The sequence below is a fragment of the Entelurus aequoreus genome, linkage group LG22, assembly GCF_033978785.1.
Source record: "Entelurus aequoreus isolate RoL-2023_Sb linkage group LG22, RoL_Eaeq_v1.1, whole genome shotgun sequence".
Classification (NCBI taxonomy): domain Eukaryota; kingdom Metazoa; phylum Chordata; class Actinopteri; order Syngnathiformes; family Syngnathidae; genus Entelurus; species Entelurus aequoreus.
The window spans coordinates 23,959,077-23,978,726 of record NC_084752.1 but is presented as its reverse complement, the minus strand read 5'-3'; the positions used below and the strand labels follow the sequence as shown (position 1 = coordinate 23,978,726).

The 19,650-nt window shown below is 41.8% G+C and overlaps 1 protein-coding gene across 5 annotated transcripts in view; it reads right to left on the bottom strand.

Moving 5' to 3' along the window:
• Positions 1–19,650, bottom strand: part of LOC133639684 (gamma-adducin-like) — a 220,420-nt gene that overhangs the window by 91,357 nt on the left and 109,413 nt on the right. For 4 of the 5 annotated variants that reach the window (XM_062033206.1, XM_062033202.1, XM_062033207.1 and 1 more), the window contains one exon: positions 2,261–2,505. In XM_062033206.1, the coding sequence (XP_061889190.1) occupies positions 2,261–2,455 (195 nt within the window). In that variant the 5' untranslated portion in view covers positions 2,456–2,505. Of the gene's footprint in view, positions 1–2,260; positions 2,506–14,863; positions 15,164–19,650 lie in introns of those variants that run through there. The other variant, XM_062033204.1, reaches the window with a different exon arrangement.

Genomic DNA, 19,650 nt, shown 5'->3' with positions numbered 1-19,650 from the left:
ACTACCAAAATTATACTAGGACATCTACCGTAGTTTTTGGATTATAAATCGCCCCGGAGTTTACGTCGCACCGGCCGAAAATGCACAATAAAGAAGGGAAAAAAAACATATACGTCGCACTGGAGTATAAGTCGCATTTTTGGGGGAAATGTATTTGATAAAATCCAACACTAAGAATAGACATTTGAAAGGCAATTTAAAATAAGTAAAGAATATTGAACAACAGTCTGAATAAGTGTACGTTATATGACGCATAAATAACCAACTGAGAACGTGCCTGGTATGTTAACGCAACACATCATGGCAAGAGTCATTCAAATAACTATAACATATAGAACATGCTATACGTTTACCAAACAATCTGTCACTGCCGATCGCTAAATCCCATTAAATCTTCCTCCCCGGTGTCGCCTCTGGTATGTCCTTTCTTTCTGCTGCTCGATTGCCGTTCTCTGCTGCATATTTCACTTCGTCCAGCTTGTAATCTGCAGTATATGATTTCCTTTTCGGTGCCATTTTAGTTCAGTCCTTCTCAGTTTTTATAAGTTACCGCCAATGTCGATGTGATCCATTTTAATAGCTACGGCAGTAGCATGTAGCAGTTAGCATCCCATGACCCACAATGCACTTCTGCCATGACCCTGCCCCGCCGAATTATTATTGGTTGACGTGTGAGTGACGATTGCTGACATTGGCTTCGACTCTTATGCGAATGAGATAAATAATATTTGATATTTTACGGTAATGTGTTAATAATTTCACACATAAGTCGCTCCGGAGTATAAATCGCACCGACGGCCAAACTATGAAAAAAACTGTGATTTATAATCCGGAAAATACGGTAGATCTTTGGGCTGTGGAAGAGGGCAAAGTACAGAAAGTAGGTGCTTATCCAAACCGCCCTATTAGTCACTGTGTTTGAATAACACAATATAATTCCTAAAACATGTACTTTAGTTCAGGTACAATAAACATGTTTCTGCTTGCCTTGCCGTTGAGGGTCAGCCGAGCATGACATCATATTAAATGTCAACCTGTATAACCTGACTTGAATTTAGCAAAGAAAAGACATGTTTTAATGGGACTGGGAACTGCACTTTTTTTTTTTATTCTGCCTATCATTCACAATCCCTATGTAAGACAAGAACACATTTGTTTTCTTTTTTATGCATTCCAATTCGTAAATAGGGTTGTACGTTATGCCGGTATTAAGATAGTACCGCGATGCTAATGAATCATATTCGGTACTATACCGCCTCTGAAAAGTACCGATAAAGTACAATTAAAGTATGTTTCTTGCAAGTATCATCCCTGCAGGACGAGGAATAGCCAAACATGCTTCACTACACACCGTAGCTCACCGGCGTCAAAATGTAAATAAACGCCATTGGTGGATCTACACCTAACATCCACTGTAATGATACCAAGTACAGGAGCGTATCTAGTGGATACTACTATGATTACATGGATATTTTTTGGCATCACAACATCTACTTTCGTTTTTTTAAATGTATATTATGTTTACAAACTCAGGAAATATGTCACTGGACACATGAGGACTTTGAATAGGACCAATGTATGATCCTGTAACGACTTGGTATCGCATGGATACCCAAATTTGTGGTATCATCCAAAACTAATGTAAAGTATCAAACAACAGAAGAATAAGTGATTATTACATTTTAACAGAAGTGTAGATAGAACATGTTAAAAGAGAAAGTAAGCAGATATTAACAGTAAATGAACAAGTAGATTAATAAGTCATTTTCTACCACTTGTCCTTAATAATTTTGACAAAATGATAGAATGGAAAATGACACAATATGTTACTGCATACGTCAGCAACTTGATTCTGCAGGCTCTGAACAGATTGCATCAACATAGCAACACATAAAAGCTCAAATCTGATTGGACAAAAACATTCAAATACATACACATATGTGAAGCAGTGCAGCCCTGAAATTTGTTTTTTTACTCAACATGACAGTAATGTGCTGTTAGGTTCAAGTTGTAAATGTAGATCTGTGCTTCTTCTGATACAGTACTGTTTAGGCCTGCAGAGAAGGTCGCGCTGGCACTGAATACGACAGTGTAAGTACCAGATGTGAATGCATGAATAAATAACTATTTCATTTCCTATGTGGTAGTTATGCAACTAAAGACAGCAGTGCCTTTTGGGGTCACTTTTGCATCCTCTCTTCACCCAAACTGTCAGTTTGTTTGTTGCACATACATTGCAGTGTACTGTAATGTAACTTACAGGGCTTTGTAATATCTGCGTGACCCGTTTCTTCTGTTCCAGAACGTTGAAGTCCTGCCGAAGATCGGGCGACATATTCCTGGCTCTGAGGTACTCCGGGTCGTTGACGTTGACTCGGTCAAAGTAGCGCTCCCTGGGGCCGCCACTGGGTGGGGGAGGGGTGGTCACAACCCCGTGGTGGACGTCCACGCTCATCCCTGTTCTGCCTCGGTCCTTCACTGGATGGCTGCCGCTATGAATCTGACCTGGGGAGAAGAAATCAAGGGAGGCGGACTGGTTAGCGAGACAATCAAAAAACTAGGTCAACAAAAAGCAACAACCTATTTTTGTCCATTTCGTTTGCAACGAGTCGCAACTTGAACAAATCTGCACATACAGTATAAGCAGTGAATGCTCTCAACAGAAGTAAATAGTTGTGTTATTGCTTGTTTGGCAGCAGCTATGGCAATTGTAACACTTCTGAAAAGGGATTTTCCGATCGGTGTTTTTTAATGCCAATTCAAATACTGATCTTTCATGATCCGCCAATACCAATATCCATACCGATCATGTGTATTATGTGGATGTTTGTCTCTGTGTGTCCTGTGATTGGCTGGTGACCAGTCTTGGGGGCACCTGTCAGCTGGTATAGGCTCCAGCTCATCCCTAATGAGTACAATTGGCTTGCATAGACGTTTTTTTTTTTTTTGTCCTGTCTAGCTACTCAGGCAAATCATGTAGTTGATGTAGATGCCCATATCGGCTGTACAGATTAACTGTACAGAAGAGAAGTGTGGGACACACGGCCCGTCACTGTCATCTATTCATGTGAACCCTATGGATTTTTATTGTTGTGTTGTGGATTGAATCAAGGGTGAACGAATGTGCTGGAAATTGTTATGAAATGGTTTAGCTGTGCTTCTTCCAACTCCTTTTCGGACATAAACGTGCACATCCGATGGCACAAGTTTAACAATTGAGTCAAGCCTGAATGGATTCTGCCTCGCCAAAAAAACAATAAATGCACAACATGATACACGCATAAGAACAATAATTAATATATTGATGGATCAATACGCAGACGGCATATCTAATTTATAATTTGACCAAATTCTACCCCACTTTCTGCTTTAGCAATCTCTGTCTGCCAAGAGATCATTGTCCTTGTTGTGACCCCACTGAGCAATGGCGGTTGAGTTAACGCTTGTAAAAGAGCTTTGCATCTCTGAATGAATCCCTTTGTGCTTTTATCACCGATGCAGACATCTCCTTCTGCATGAACTTGACAGAACATGGCGTCGGAGCGGAGTGGTGTGCTGTGAGTGACTGCAGCTTCAGGCTATGTCTACACTAAGCCGAATAACCCCTTAAACGAATAATTATTTAGCCTAAGCCCCGTTTCAGCCACACTAAACCATCGTTTACGATTCCCCTCCTTGGATAATTTTTTAAACGGGTAAGTGTGAATCTCTGGCTCTTAACTTTGTATGGACTCATTGATCGTTTACAAACTGAGTTCGGAGAGGAAGTGAAGTCAGAAAGACCGCGCCCACACAGGAAGTGACATCAGAAATAACGCACCACAGCCAGCTTCACAACAACCAGAGCTAACCACTGGAAAGATGGAGGCGAGTCATCCAGACATGCCCGTGTTTCTCATTCTTCTACATGTACAGACCCTTGTGGAAATTACACATGAATATCTTCCAGTGGTTCTTAACCTTGTTAGAGGTACCGAACCCCACCAGTTTCATATGCTCATTCACCGAACCCTTCTCTAGTGAAAAATATATATATATTTTTTTTCAAATTCAAGACAAAGTTATATGTTTTTTACTGGTGCACAAAATGAACCGCACATGAACATCATCTTGTTCAAAGAACAAAACCAACACAGTGAACGAACTCACAACAAATTACACATGCAAATCAGATGGAAAATTAGAGAGAACATCGTTTGGGGGTATTCATAATACGGCGATAGGGAGAAGTTTTTATTTACACAATGAGTCGGGTGTGGCTTGACCTACACGGCGGAGGCTCCGCCGAACCCCTGAGGCCGACTCACCGAACCCCTAGGGTTCGATCGAACCCAGGTTAAGAACCACTGCCTTAAAAGAAGAAAACTTGCGATTGCATCTCAGACGGCAAGAGAACTTTCGAATGTCCGGGTCAGCTGTGATTTTACTTACCGAAAAACTTCGTCCATTTGTCGAAGGAGAGACAACGACAATGCGGGCTCCCGTGGATGTGATAAAAAAGGTAGCCTGTGCTTTGTATTAGCTGGCCGTCGAGGGAAGACTACGGAAACATTGAATGCTTTTGGACTGGCAAAGCAGACTGTATCAGTTATTGTCCACCATGTATGTCGCGGACTCAACGTCTAGGTCCAGAGTATATGAAGTCACCAAAAAGGAATGGACAATGAAGGTGAAGGCAAAAGAGTGAGGAATGTCCTGACCAGATATCTTGATTATTAGATTGACTGATGTAAAATGTTCTTTATCACGTTGTTTACTTTCACGTGTCCAATAAAGATTTGATTAATTTATGATGGCTCATGACAGAAGGGCCCCACAGCACACTGGATTCCAGTTAATCGAAATACCACAACACTGGATATTGTTCAGATAAGTTAAATTTAATTGAAGAACTTGCACACAAAGCAACACTGGAGGTGACTATGACGTGTGCATTTTCTGCGCATGCTTACTAGGTCGCGTCGCGCCGGCGGACGGAGGGGGTCGTCTTAAACGACCATTGTGCGTGTGTGGACAAGGATAAGTTGAGGTGGGATTTACCTTGGATAACCTTAGCCGGCCGGCTTAGTGTAAAAGGGGCCTCAGTGACTCAGTGGCAGAACGATGGCTCAGACTGTGTTTACTCCAGAGGTGCTGGACCGCAACCTGTACCCTGAGGCAAGGTGACCACAACCTCTAACCCTCTGACCTCCAGGGAACTACGACTACTACCCCCCACACGGGCTTATTTTCAGCAGCTAAGCCCTCTTCATCTGTGGGGAAACCATCGCTCAAAAAACTTTCCCATCTCGTTAAAAAGTACTCTGAACCAATCAGAAATGTTATTGCATAAGCGGTAAAGATTTAGTCACAATTACAGTTGATCCTCTGGAATCTTTTGTTTACAGTCTGGCCACCTGTTTTGTGTTGCTGCCCTTTGCCACAGAGACAATGTTTGGGCCTATGTGTGTTTAAATAAGAACAATTTAAAAACATTTTGCTGATAGTTTTTTTGTTGTTGAATGAATTAGGAATGGCATGCCCTTCTTAGCTCAGCAGCAACAGCACCAAATTACAAAAATAACAATTAAAATAAAACTAGACACTAGGAGGACTTGTTGCAGGGCTGCTCTGTTATATTACATTTGTTGACTGGTAATTGTTTTCTCACACCAACCTTCAGTGACTCCCTCTTCTATCTCATAGCTTACTGTTTATTGGCTGCAATGTTCACCTAGGTGCACAAATTATGTTTGCAGCAGGTTAGAAGCCAAGAACTTTACTCAACACTAAACCTTCTACACACTCTACAACAGGCAGCTAATTTAAGATCTACGGTATCAATGTACCCATTTTTGCCTTTTATTCTCATCCCCATTTTATTTGGAGTGTATTACCTTCACCAAGGAGGTGTATTCTTGTTTTTTGCATGTGCCAGAGTACAGTATAATCGGGTTTCAATCGTGCAGTCAGAGCCAGACCTACTATGACAACAGCAATGGTGAGGAACAAACATTTTTTTCATAAGAAATAATGCAAATCGGGCAGCACAGGGGTTAGTGCTGGTGCCTCACAATAAGAAGGTCATGGGTTCAATCCCCGGGCTCGGGGTCTTTCTGTGTGGAGTTTGCATGTTCTCCCTGTGACTGAGTGGGTTCCCTTCAGGCACTCTGGCTTCCTCCCACCTCCAAAGACATGCACCAAGGGATAAGTTGATTGGCAACACTAAAATTAGCCCTAGTGTGTGAATGTTGTCTGTCTATCTGTGTTGGCCCCGCGATGAGGTGGCGACTTATCCAGAGTGTGCCCCGCCTTCCGGGGCCAACACAGATAGACAGACAACATTCACACACTAGGGCTAATTTTAGTGTTGCCAATCAACCTATCGCCAGGTGCATGTCTTTTGAGGTGGGAGGAAGCCGGAGTACCCGGAGGGAACCCACGCAGTCACGGGGAGAACATGCAAACTTCACACAGAAAGATCCAGAGCCCGGGATTGAACTCAGGACTACTCAGGACCTTCGTATTGTGAGGCAGATGCACTAACCCCTCTGCCACCGCAAATCCAATGAATAAATTAACTAAATTTGATGCCTGAGCGCGGCCACCGCTGCTGCTCACTGCTCCCCTCACCTCCCAGGGGGTGCAACGAGGGGATGGGTCACATGCAGAGGATAATTTCACCACACCTTATGTGTGTGTGACTATCAGTGGTACTTTAATTTTTAACTTGAACTTGAATCAGTCCCAGAAACCCAAAGATATTAAACATAAATCACATTGGGCAGATGATTATACTTTTACATGTAAAAAACACGGCAAATGTATAATTGAATGCAATGGATACAATTTCATTTATTATTACCTTTTTTAAAGATTCCTGTTGGCAAAGACAGCGGGGAGCGAAAACGGAAGAGCCAAGCAGATACCACTTTTTATGATTTCAATGGTGTTTTTAGGGTTCTGCAACTTTCTTTGGCCAAATGGTGGATTCACATCAAGCCAAACTCAAATGCAAAGAGAAAAGGCATAGAGACTGAGTTGTCATCACTTGAGATTATTTGTTTCCGCTGAATGATACATGAACAAAGAGACTAATGTGTTATATGCAATGTTTGGCTGTATGATAACCAAGACACATTTTTCCGAATCATATGAAAAGTGTGGCATATAACAGAGGTGCCATCATATTTCTATTAGCAATTGTGTTTATTTTGCATTTTCTAGTCAAGGACCTTTTAATGTGAAAGTATGCAGCAACAATGTATGAGGAGCAATAAACAACGCTGGCACGACGATATATTTACGACATGGGAGGATCTCTCCCAGAATGTTCTAAACTCCTGCTTCAATAACAGTGTTGTATTGAGCAGAATGATGCTGCCTGGAGAAGTAGTGGCATATTAAAGGTCTTCATTAATGTAGCTCACCTTCCAAGAGTTTGCATCATGTTGTTCATCCACTGCATAGTCTGTACGAGGGGTGTGACAATATATTCATCAATATTGGGTTCACGGGAACGAGACACGATTTTAGACAAATTTTAAGTAGGGGCGCATTGCAGTGAGGAAGAGTTGGGACAACTCCAAGAGCCCTGACTGGCAGGTACTGACTGAGGGGAGGAGATCATGGGGGCCAGAAATTCTGGCAGGACCCCTGCTTTTAAGAAAATTACTATGACAAGGTATACGACTGGACAAGGAACCTATTTTTTAATTTGGCTGAGTCAAAAAAAAAATGCATATAATGTAAATAACTTTGCATGCATGATTTTTTTAACTGTTGAACTTGTTACCATTACAATTATAACATTTCAAATAATGTGAATATAATTTTTTTGAGGAGGTTCGTGGGGTCGTCTGATACCTCTGATACCTCTCTCGGTTAATAGTTCAGTTCAGTTTAGTTTAGTTTATTCAATTATAAAGCGCATTTCAAAACAACCGTAGTTGGCCAAAGTGCTGTACAGACATAGGACACTACTTTAAAACCCAGAAAGATGAATAAAATGCAATAGTAGAATACACCTTAAAAGAAGTGCAAAATATATCACCAAAAGATACTAAAATGTAATAAATAAAACATTTATAAAAACGACCAAGATATCCTACCTAACTGGATTTGAACGCCAGGGAGTAAAAATATGTTTTTAACTGAGCTTCAAATTGGCTCAGAGACTGGGAGGATCAAATAGGTAGTAGTAGGGTTGTACGGTATACCGGTATTAGTATAGTACCGCGATACTAATGAACCATATTCTTTACTATACCACCTCTAAAAAGCCCCTGTCGTCGTCACGTCGTGTCATTGCTGGTTTACGAGCAGACGAGCATGTTCAGTAGCACACAATCACAGAGTAATTACAGGCAGACACAGTGTGTAGATGGAAAAGGGAGAACGGATGCATTTTGGCTTTAAAACTAAAGATAAACGGTGAAGTTATAACACTGAAACACCCTCAGGAAGAGGTGCTTTAAAACATGGCTAGCTAGCTAGCAGCTAAAGTCCAGCCCCAGTCTGCAGTGTTTTAGCTACTTCTAAATCACTAATCCTGATCTCCATGGCGACAAATAAAGTAAGTTTCTTACAAGTATCATCCCTGCAGGACGAGGAATAGCTAAACATGCTTCACTACACACCGTAGCTCACCGGCGTCACAATGTAAACAAACACCATTGGTGGATCTACACCTGACATCCACTGTAATGATATCAAGTACAGGAGCGTATCTAGTCGATACTACTATGATTATGTCAATATTTTTTGGCATCACAACATATTATTTCATTTTTTTAAAATGTATATTATGTTTATAAACTCAGGAAATATGTCCCTGGACACATGAGGACTTTGAATATGATCAATGTATGATCCTGTAACTACTTGGTATTGGTTTGATACCCAAATTTGTTGGTGTCATCCAAAACTAATGTAAAATATCAAACAACAGACGAATAGGTGATTATTACATTTTAACAGAAGTGTAGATAGAACATGTTAAAAGAGAAAGTAAGCAGATATTAACAGTAAATGAACAAGTATAATAATTCATTCAGAATAATTCATTTTCTACCACTTGTCCTTAATAATTTTGACAAAATAATAGAATGATAAATGACACAATATGTTACTGCATATGTCAGCAGCTAAATTAGGAGACTTGGTTTGCTTACTTACTAATAAAAGACAAGTTGTCTAGTATGTTCACTATTTTATTTACGGACAAACTTGCAATAAGAAACATATGTTTAATGTACCGTAAGTTTTTTGTTAATAATAATAACAATAATAAGGCAATTTTTTGTGGTCCCTTTTATTGAGAAAAGTACCGAAAAGTATCAAGTAAATTTGGGTACCGGTACCAAAATATTGGTATCAGGACAACACTAGATAGTAGTAGTGTGCACAAAGTACTTCATGTGCAGCTCCTATCACTTGCACACGGCCCCACAGACATGCTTTTGATTATTAACAAATATAAAAACTTCTGATTGCCTTGTGCCCGCAAGACAGCTTCTTTGTTTAATCTCGCCAGATCTCTTTGAGACGAAACCTCGTCACACCCGTAGTCGGTGCACGAGTTGAGACACGTCGAGTACATTTCCATGCACTAAATTTGTCTGATTTCTCAAATAGTTCGTATTTTGGGTTTTTCACACCAACATGTGAAGTCCCAGTGTCTGTAATGCGACTATTGGTCATACGCCGTGTTCCTCCCATACACTGGGGGGCGTTTATTTCCTTTTAGCATGGATTATCTATCCATCTCTTTTCTACTGCTTGGTGCTACTGGAGCCTATAATGTATTGCTTTTCCGGTTGACATATGGCGTCATACCAAAACAAGGCATCTGTGGCTCCTTACAAGTCAACAGCGCAGGTCTTTTTGTACCTGATGGCACCTGTAATATTGGCACAGATTACAAATATTACGTCTCTAACGGCTATTCTGATGTTCAATAGCCGACAGTATCAAGAAATTATCACTACAAACATTACACTACTAGCAAGAATTTCTCGGATCGGATGCAGGTCCGAAGCAAAGAAAGACTAATGGGAGAGAGTTGTTTTGAAGGAATTTTCGAACAGAGAATCGCAGACACAAAACTTTCGAATGTCTCAGAGCTCATTCAAAAGGCTCTGTGGATTGGTAGAAGGAGTTTTAAATCCAAAGAAAAAGACAGTTCATGTACCGGTTGATACTGTTCCAAATGACGGTTGCTATGTTCCGGACTGGTTTGCCAGCTCTGTGGAATACAGAGTTATCCCTAATCAGTTTGGAGTACACAAATGCAGTGTGAAGAGGTTTATTTGCCTTAAATATACCTGCTTCACTCTCTTCAACATCATTGATATTTCGTTCGAGAGTCCAAAATAAGCCGACATTTTCCATTCCCTTACCTATCTTCTTAAATAAATATTGGTTTCTTTTTTCTCCCATCAATGCACTTCAAAACGTTAGGTTCTTTTAATTTGTGAAGCAAATAATCAGTCTCCTCTTTATTCCAGTTGTTGCCTATGTTTTGATTGAATGGTATCTGCTTCCGGGTTATATCCCGCCCATTGAGACTGGCGCATGCAAGACATAAATGGTTCCCTCCGACAGCACACACCCACTACAGTGATCTGGTTTTCAACTCGGTGTGTTAGTCCGACTCTTCAAAACCCAAACATGATCAGATTTAGGTGTTTCCATTGGTTGTAGAATGGTTCTTTCGAACCAAATTATTTGAAAAATCAGATTAATTTAGTGCATGGAAATGTAGTCAGTGCCAACAGTGGCGGCCAAGTTGTGCACTATATATTGTCTAAATTGCTTCAAGACAGGATCAACAATATCTTTTAATTAACATGATGCATAATAACAATAAAGGAAACATTTGCCCATCGGGCAGTCCATTATACAGGGTGATTCAATAAGAATACGCCAAAATTATCACTCGATATTTAAAAAATGAAAACCAATAGAAAACTTGGCTTGAACAAATGTGTTGTACATAACTTCCGAGTATTTATTTCATGCTTTACAAGTGTTCAATATGGCCACCACCGGCAGCACAGACAACATCAAGACGATATGAGAATTCAGTAACACTTTAGTATGGGGAACATACTCACCATTAATTACTTGCTTATTAACATGCAAATTAGTAACATATTGACTCTTAATTAGTCATTATTAAGTACTTATTAATGCCTTATTCTGCATGGCCTTATTATACAAGTGAAGTGAATTAGTGAAGTGAATTATATTTATATAGCGCCTTTTCTCTAGTGACTCAAAGCACTTTACATAGTGAAACCCAATATGTAAGTTACATTTAAACCAGTGTGGGTGGCACTGGGAGCAGGTGGGTAAAGTGTCTTGCCCAATGACACAACAGCAGTGACTAGGATGGCGGAAGCGGGGATCGAACCTGGAACCCTCAAGTTGCTGGCACGGCCACTCTACCAACCGAGCTATAGCGCTCAATAAAACCAGTAAGCCATTAACTAAGAGTCTTCCCTTAATAACCTCAGAATTATTGCTTATTAGTAACCCTAACCCTAACCCTTATATGTTCCCCTAGTGTCCAAATAACTCTAAATTAAGTCTTTATTACTTTAATATGCAACTAATAAATGGTGAATATGTTCCCCATACTAAAGTGTTACCGAGAATTCTTCTCAAACGCGCCCCAGGATGTCGAAAACCACCGTGTTGATTTCTGCTGTTATTCGCCATTTTGAGGGTAAATAAACACGCAGTCTTCCTACAATTGAACGGCGCCGAAAGGATTACATGACCACAACGGCGAAATTGTAATAAAACTTGGATAACTCCTGTATCAAACGACCATTGATCCAGTCTATTACAAGGCTTTAGAACTGAATGATTCTCAATGATTTTGGCGTATTGATTTTGAATCACCCTGTATTGTAGAAAATATATGGGAAGGGTACAATTCAAAACAAAAAATTGTACAAGTGTTAGTCACAGGCTAATGTGGGAACAATAGTATTTGGTGCAGAGTCGTAAAATAAGGTAGTTTTATTCTGGTTCAAATAGTTGGTCCTAGGTGGAAATCATTGTAGTTCCATTGGGGGCACTGGGCAATGTCATAGACAAACACCCACGTCGAGTGCTTGTGGAGAACTCCAAAGTGTGACTGCTTGTGTATCTACAGGCTGCCACCTCTTAAAATAGACAGCCTTGTGGGTTACATTACAACCCCAACTGTAACAATACCAGGAAAGAATCTGTATGGCAGCTAATTATATCCACACACACACACACACCCACACAAACTATACTTTCAGTGATTTATAGTCCAAACCCATTAGTGTATGCCTATATGCGCACCGCCACACACAAACACAGTGGTCATGGTCCATGTTTAAAGGAAACTGCACTTTTTTTAGTATAGCCTTCAGTCTTAACCAGGTGATGCAGACCCGCCCAAATTTGAAGCTAAAACTGGGCGTTTAAAAATGTGCTGATACCCCTTGTAAAAAAAAAAAGAGGCTGAAATCACTACTGTGTCTATTTCGGGGTGAATTTTACATGTAGATATCATTTTAAGGTCCATAATGTAAAAAGGGGTTTTCAGCATTAGAAGACCCCTTCAAAGGTGAACTGTAATTTTTTTTTAAATGTTGCCTATCGCTTATAATCATTGAGAAACGATGGATGTAATTTTTTTTAAATGTATTCTAACTTGTAAATAAAATGCTGCTTACAACGGAGCCAATGGGAGGTCTTCTATTCCGCACATAAAAATCCAATAAACAACCATTAAAAAATGGCCAACTATACTCCATTTACATTTCGTGACTTGAATATTAACCAAGTATTAGTGATATTGTTATCATAAGCGCTAACGCAGACAAACTATTTATAGCGGCGCCGTGATCCCTAGCGTCCACATTATCGGCGGCTGGTGAGGCGTTTCCTTGCCTCCTTGCTCACTGGAAGTTTATTGTAGATCATAAATCATGCCTCTCATCTGGATAGAAGAAGGCTGAGGATGTATTCCGGCAAGTTGGTACACTTTGACAGCCGATTTAGACCCAGGAATGACGAGAATTACACAAAAAGACGCAACATTTTGGTTTCATCTGACATCTTAGGACAAAGAAAGGACATTCTGGAGGAAAGTTCTGTTGTCAACCAGAAGCTTGCCAGAGATTTGTGGACGGCTACCAAAAGCTAACCTGACTCTCGCCAGATCCTTGTAGTTCGCTGAGCTCCACACAAGGATCTGGGATCGAGGGCAATGCAAACTCCTTCAAGATAGCAAAAAATAATGAACCAATAGGATCGCCGGGCGGGATTTAATAGACGTGACGTAGCGCCTGTTTGATTTAAACAACAATGGCGGCACGCAGCGAGGAGTCGTGTGCTGACATTGATTCGGCGTGGCGAAGTTGGGAGAGTGGCCATGCCAGCAATCGGAGGGTTGCTGGTTCAATCCCCACCTTCTACCATCCTAGTCACGTCCGTTGTGTCCTTGAGCAAGACACTTCACCCTTGCTCCTGATGGGCCTGGTTAGCGCCGTGCATGGCAGCTCCCGCCATCAGTGTGTGAATGTGTGTGTGAATGGGTGAATGTGGAAATAGTGTCAAAGCGCTTTGAGTTCCTTAGAAAGGTAGAAAAGCGCTATACAAGTACAACCCATTTACCATTTTACCATTCTGCTATTGCAACTGTTTTGTCGAATTTATCGAATATTAATTATTTAAATTAATTAATTAATTAAATATTTTCACTCTGTCGTTTTTCAATATGTCGGCTGTTCTGTTTTGGATTTCCCAACGTCGCTTTCATCAGCGTCACGGGTTGATTTCGATGTGAGTGGTTGAAGTAGCACGTCATTTAAGATGACGGACAAGTGGTTTATTCAATCACATACAATAATTTTTTTTACAAAGCCCCGCCTTCTGAAATACATCTCCTATTGAGAAGTCCCAGATCCTTGTGTGGAGCTCAGCGAACTACAAGGATCTGGCGAAAGTCAGGTTAACCAAAAGCGCCTTATTGCAGGGAAACTTGCCTAGGGACATTTAACCAAACATTAACGTTGCTGTATGTATACTTTTGACCCAGCAGATTTGGTCACATTTTCAGTAGACCCATAATAAATCCATAAAAGAACCAAACTTCATGAATGTTTTTTAGTGACCAACAAGTATGTGCTCCTATCACTCTATCACAAAAAAATAAGAGTTGTAGAAATTATTGGAAACTCAAGACAGCCAAGACATTAAGTTCTTTACAAGTGTATGTAAACTTTTGACCACGACTGTGTGTGTTCTTGTATTAGATAGGGACTGTGAAAGACAGGAAATATTCCCCAAAACAAGTGCGGGTCGCCTTTATGTTTGCTTGCAGTGAAACTGGAGGACCATATGTGATCCAAAAGCTCAGCAGCTTAAATGGAGAAAATACAGGCACAATCACATCTGTGTTTCCATCAGAACGAGAAAGCATGCATCAAGAGTGATTTTCGGGAATCATTTATTTATGTTTGCTAAAAAAACCAATGCCGAAGTGCTGCAGTGACCCTGCACCTTACATAAAGACTCCCACACGAGAAAATAAGTGATAATCTCTTCTGGTGCTGAGACTCACTGCACAGTTATCTCCATGTGAGTTTATCGTGCAGCAGCTTGCAACCATGCTAGCGTGGAACCTCCCACCCCCCAAATTGCCAATCAGTCACAAGGATGGAATGAGTGGGATGCCTGCACGATAACACGACACACACGCCAGAGGTTCATTCATGTGGCAAGGCACCATAACACAGCTGGTCGTCGGAAACAAACTGCAGACCGATTTAGCGCGGCGTAATCCAAAAAGCCAAAGCAGTTGTAAAAATATATTTAAATATACGGCACAACCAACCTTGTACTTCCTCCTCGGTCAGTGAAAGGCAGAGAACTGGCAGGGGTAGTGGGTGGCAAAGCAGAAAGAAAAGTGCATGTTTTGTTCCTCCTCTAGCTTGCTGTCAGGAAAAAAAACAAAAAAAACCTCCCTTAAATTCCCAGAGCAAACCAGGAGAGAGCGATTCGACAAAGAGAAATCCTTTAAAGACCCTCCATTTAAACGGATCGCTCAGATTCCCGTGTGCTCCTCCTTGCCGTTCATTGGAGAAACAGCTGTGAGTGTGTTGGTAAGAGGATCACTGTGTGTGTGTGTGTGTCCTCTGAGAATGAGGGTGTGTGTTTGTGTGCAAAAGAAGCTAAAGGGACCACGTGATGCAGCCTTAATCCCCCGCCCAGTGGCTCTCTCTCTCACACACACACACACACACACACACACGGATCCACACACACATTAACCAATCAGAAGCTGACTCATACAATATCCCACCCTCCCCCTGCTCTTCGCCTCCCCTCTCTCGCTGCTCTTTTTCATCTCTCATTTTTCTTTGATCCATTCACAATCTAGTCCCGCATCCACATTCCACAGCCCTCACTTTCGTCCCTCGTTCCCACCCTGCCAACCGTCTGAAGCAGGTGTGTCAAACTCATTTTAGCCCTGGAGGAAAATCTATTCCCAAGTGGGCCGTAATAGTAAAATCATGGCATGATAACTTAAAAATAAAGACAACTCCGGTGTTACGTTGGGGGGCGCATGGTCGTGTTCCCTCCCAAGTAGAAAGAGAAGCAGGAGCGGCGAGCAGGTAGGATGTAGGTTTAATATTTATAGCAGAGCAAAATTACAAAACAGACAGACGCTAAACAAGCGTGGAGCGACAAATCAAATAGTCACCAAAGGTGAAAAGCGAGGAATAGTGGAGTGCGGAAAAAATACTAGAGCTAGTGTCACGGCCCGGGCGCACCACAGTGCGCATTCATCTGTGCCAGGCGCGCGCCACACCGGCTGCAGCAAGCGGCTGCATTCAATCGTCAGCAATCAGCGCACCTGTCGCTGATGAGAAGACCTTCTTAAGCCAGCGCAACCTGCTATCCTGTGCCAGAACGTAGCGATCTATTCCCGTACAGCAAGCTGTCATTCAAGCTCTTTCTTTGTGTTCCTTTCCCGTCGTGTTAATTTGTCTCGTGCTTCCTTGTCGATCCAGCAGCGGCGAGCAGGTAGGATGTAGGTTTAATATTTAAAGCACGACAAAAATACAAAACAAACTCAGACGCTAAACGAGCGTGGAGCGACAAATCAAATAGTCACCGAGGGTGAACAGCGAGGAATAGTGGAGTGCGGAAAAAATACTAGAGCTAGTGTCATGGCCCGGGCGCACCACAGTGCGCATTCATCTGTGGCAGGCCCGCGCCACTCCGGCTGCAGCAAGCGGCTGCATTCAATAGTCAGCAATCAACGCACTTGTCGCTGATGAGAAGCCATCAGTGCAACCTGCTATCCTGTGCAAGGACAGGATAGTTGCTAAACAAGGGAAGGTGTGGATAATTAGTGCCCATGGAAACCAACAGTAAACAGGGTGCACACAGGAAACAGACTAAAACTATTAAACATACACTATATTGCCCAAAGTATTTGGCCACCTGCCTTGACTCACATATGAACTTGAAGTGTCATCCCATTCCTAACCCATAGGGTTCAATATGATGTTGGTCCACCTTTTGCAGCTTTTACAGCTTCAACTCTTCTGAGAAGGCTGTCCACAATTTTCAACCATTCTTCCAAAAGCGCATTGGTGAGGTCACACACTGATGTTGGTCGAGAAGGTCTGGCTCTCAATCCCCGTTCTAATTCATCCCAAAGTTGTTCTAATCGGGTTCAGCTCAGGACTCTGTGCAGGCAAGTCAAGTTCATCCACACCATACTCTGGCATCCATGTCTTTATGGACCTTGCTTTGTGCACTGGTGCACAGTCATGTTGGAAGAGGAAGGGGCCCGCTCCAAACTGTTCCCACAAAGTTGGGAACATGGAATTGACCGAAATGTTTTAGTATCCTGGAGCATTCAAAGTTTCTTTCACTGGAACTAAGGTGTCAAGCCCATCTCCTGAAAAACAACCCCACACCCTAATTCCTCCTCCACCAAATTTCACGCTCGGCACAATGCAGTCCGAAATGTATCGTTCTCCTGGCAACCTCCAAACTCAGACTGGTCCATCAGATTGCCAGATGGAATAACATGATTCATCACTCCAGAGAAGGCGTCTCCACTGCTCTAGAGTCCAGTGGCGACGTGCTTTACACCACTGCGTCCCACGCTTTGCATTGGACTTGGTGATGTACGGCTTATATGCAGCTGCTCGGCCATGGAAACCCATTCCATGAAGCTCTCTGTGTACTGTCCGTGGGCTAATTAGAAGGTCACATGAAGTTTGGAGCTCTGTAGAAATTGACTGTGCAGAAAGTATTTGCACTATGCGCTTCAGCATCCGCTGACCCCTCTCTGTCTGTTTACGTGGCCAACCACTTGGTGGCTGAGTTGCTGTTGTTCTAAAACTCTTTCATTTTCTTATAACGAAGCCGACAGTTGACTTTGGAATATTTAGGAGCAAGGAAATATCACGACTGGATTTGTTGCACAGGTGGCATCCTATGACAGTTCCTGAGACTTCCCATTCTTTCACAGTCGCCATGCTTAAGTGCTTGATTTTATACACCTGTGGCCAGGCCAAGTGATTAGGAAACCTGATTTTGATCATTTAGATAGGTGGCCAAATACTTTTGGCATTATAGTGTAAATCATGCCAAAACCCGGGTAACGGATCATGACATCCAGGTGGTTTTCTTTGTTTTACTTTGGCCAAAAATAGAACAAGCACATTCTGAAAACGGACAAAACACTTCAAGTTTGTTGAAAATTCTAAGGAAATTGGTGCAGCTTGGACTTGGTCTCAGTATACCTACAAAGCCAGGATTAAACTTTAAATCACAGTCTTTCTGGGATTGAACAAAAACACATGCAAACTCTTCGAAGTATCAAATACCTCCTTTGTCATGTCCACGTATCAATCCAGTGTTAACTCAACAAACCGTAAGAAACGGAGGTAAAAAACTATTCAAAAGGGTTAATTTTACTTTTCCCGTGTTTGACAGAGACATTTTGGGGGAGTGAGGGTGCCAAATGACGATGTGTTCGAAGCAGAAGACATACAACGGCAGGTTTTAAGTTTGATGTGGGTCGAGGAGGAGGAGCCACAGTCACCCTTTACTGTGTACCTCCTGCTTGGCCTCGGTATAAACCGTTTGCTTGCCTAACAGAATTGCTATTGTGACATCTAGTGGACACATTTAGAGCAGGAGTTTCTTTCGTTAAAAAAAAAGCAGCTAATTTTTACACTTGGCAAACTCATCAAGCCGGCCGGAAGAAACCTGTTCCGGATCAGGCCTGGGGGCCGTACATTTGACACCCCTGGTCTGAAGGTAACTGTACTTAAAGGTTGCGCGGACTGCAAACGGCCATCCAAACTGCTTTTGCCGAATGATTCATAAAGTTGGCCGTTTAAAAAAGGCATGCATGTGAGAGGCCCAAATTACCCCCAGGCGACTTGTAACAAATGGGCTTTTTATTTCTAAAAAACAAAAACGTCGTAGAGTAATAATCTGCAGTTACATCCCAGGTCAGCAGCGGGGTCAGCCACACAGCAGCCGTTTGTGATTGTGGTTGTTGCCTCAAGTCAACCTCTGATTGGGAATTCCTGATTTGTATTTACGCTTTTGATGGGAATTGTAAGCAGGATTCCTTTTTTATTCTTTTATACTTTCTTTCTGACAAACAACTTGTTGTGCACGATGACCTCATCCATCGGAATTCCATATTGTGCTTCCGAAAACCTTCACTTTTTCCACATTTTGTTATGTTACAGCCTTATTCCAAAATGGAATAAATATATTCTACAAAAAATACGCTATAATGACAATGACAAATTGCAAACTTATTACAAAAAAAAAAAAAACCTGTACATAAGAGTTATTTGCGTAATACTTTGTTGATGCACCTTAGGCAGCAATTACAGCTTCAAGTCGTTTTGAATACAATGCCACAAGCTTGGCACACCTATCTTTGGGCAGTTTTGTCCATTCCTCTTTGCAGCATCTCTCAAGATCCATCGGGTTGGCTTCCATCCAGGATGTCTCTGTACATTGCTGCATTCATCCTTACCTCTATTCTGACTAGTCTCCCAGTTCTTGCCAATGGAAAACAACCCTACAGCATGATGCTGCCACCACCATGCTTCACTGTAGGGATGGTACAGGCCTGGTGATGAGCGGTGCCTGGTTTCTTCCAAACATGCGGCCTGGCATTCACGCCAAAGAGTTCAATCGTTGTCTTATTAGACCAAATAATTTTGTTTCTCATGGTCTGAGAGTCTTTTAGGTGCATTTTGGCAAACTTTTATGAACCATATAGGCCTGATTGGTGGTTTGCTGCAAAGATGATTGTCCTTCTGGAAGGTTCTCCTCTCTCCACAGAGGAATAGTGTAGCTCTGACAGAGTGACCATCGGGTTCTTGGTCACCTGCCTGACTAGACTAAGATGAATGCAGCAATGTACAGAGACATCCTGGATGGAAAACCAACGCTTCCCATCCAATCTGATGGAGCTAGAGAGGTGCTACAAAGAGGAATGGGTGACACTGCCCAAAGATAGGTGTGCCAAGCCTGTGGCATTGTATTAAAATATACTTGAGGCTGTAATTTCTGCCAAAGGTGCATCAACAAAGTTTTGATCAAAAAATACATATGATTTTTCAGTTT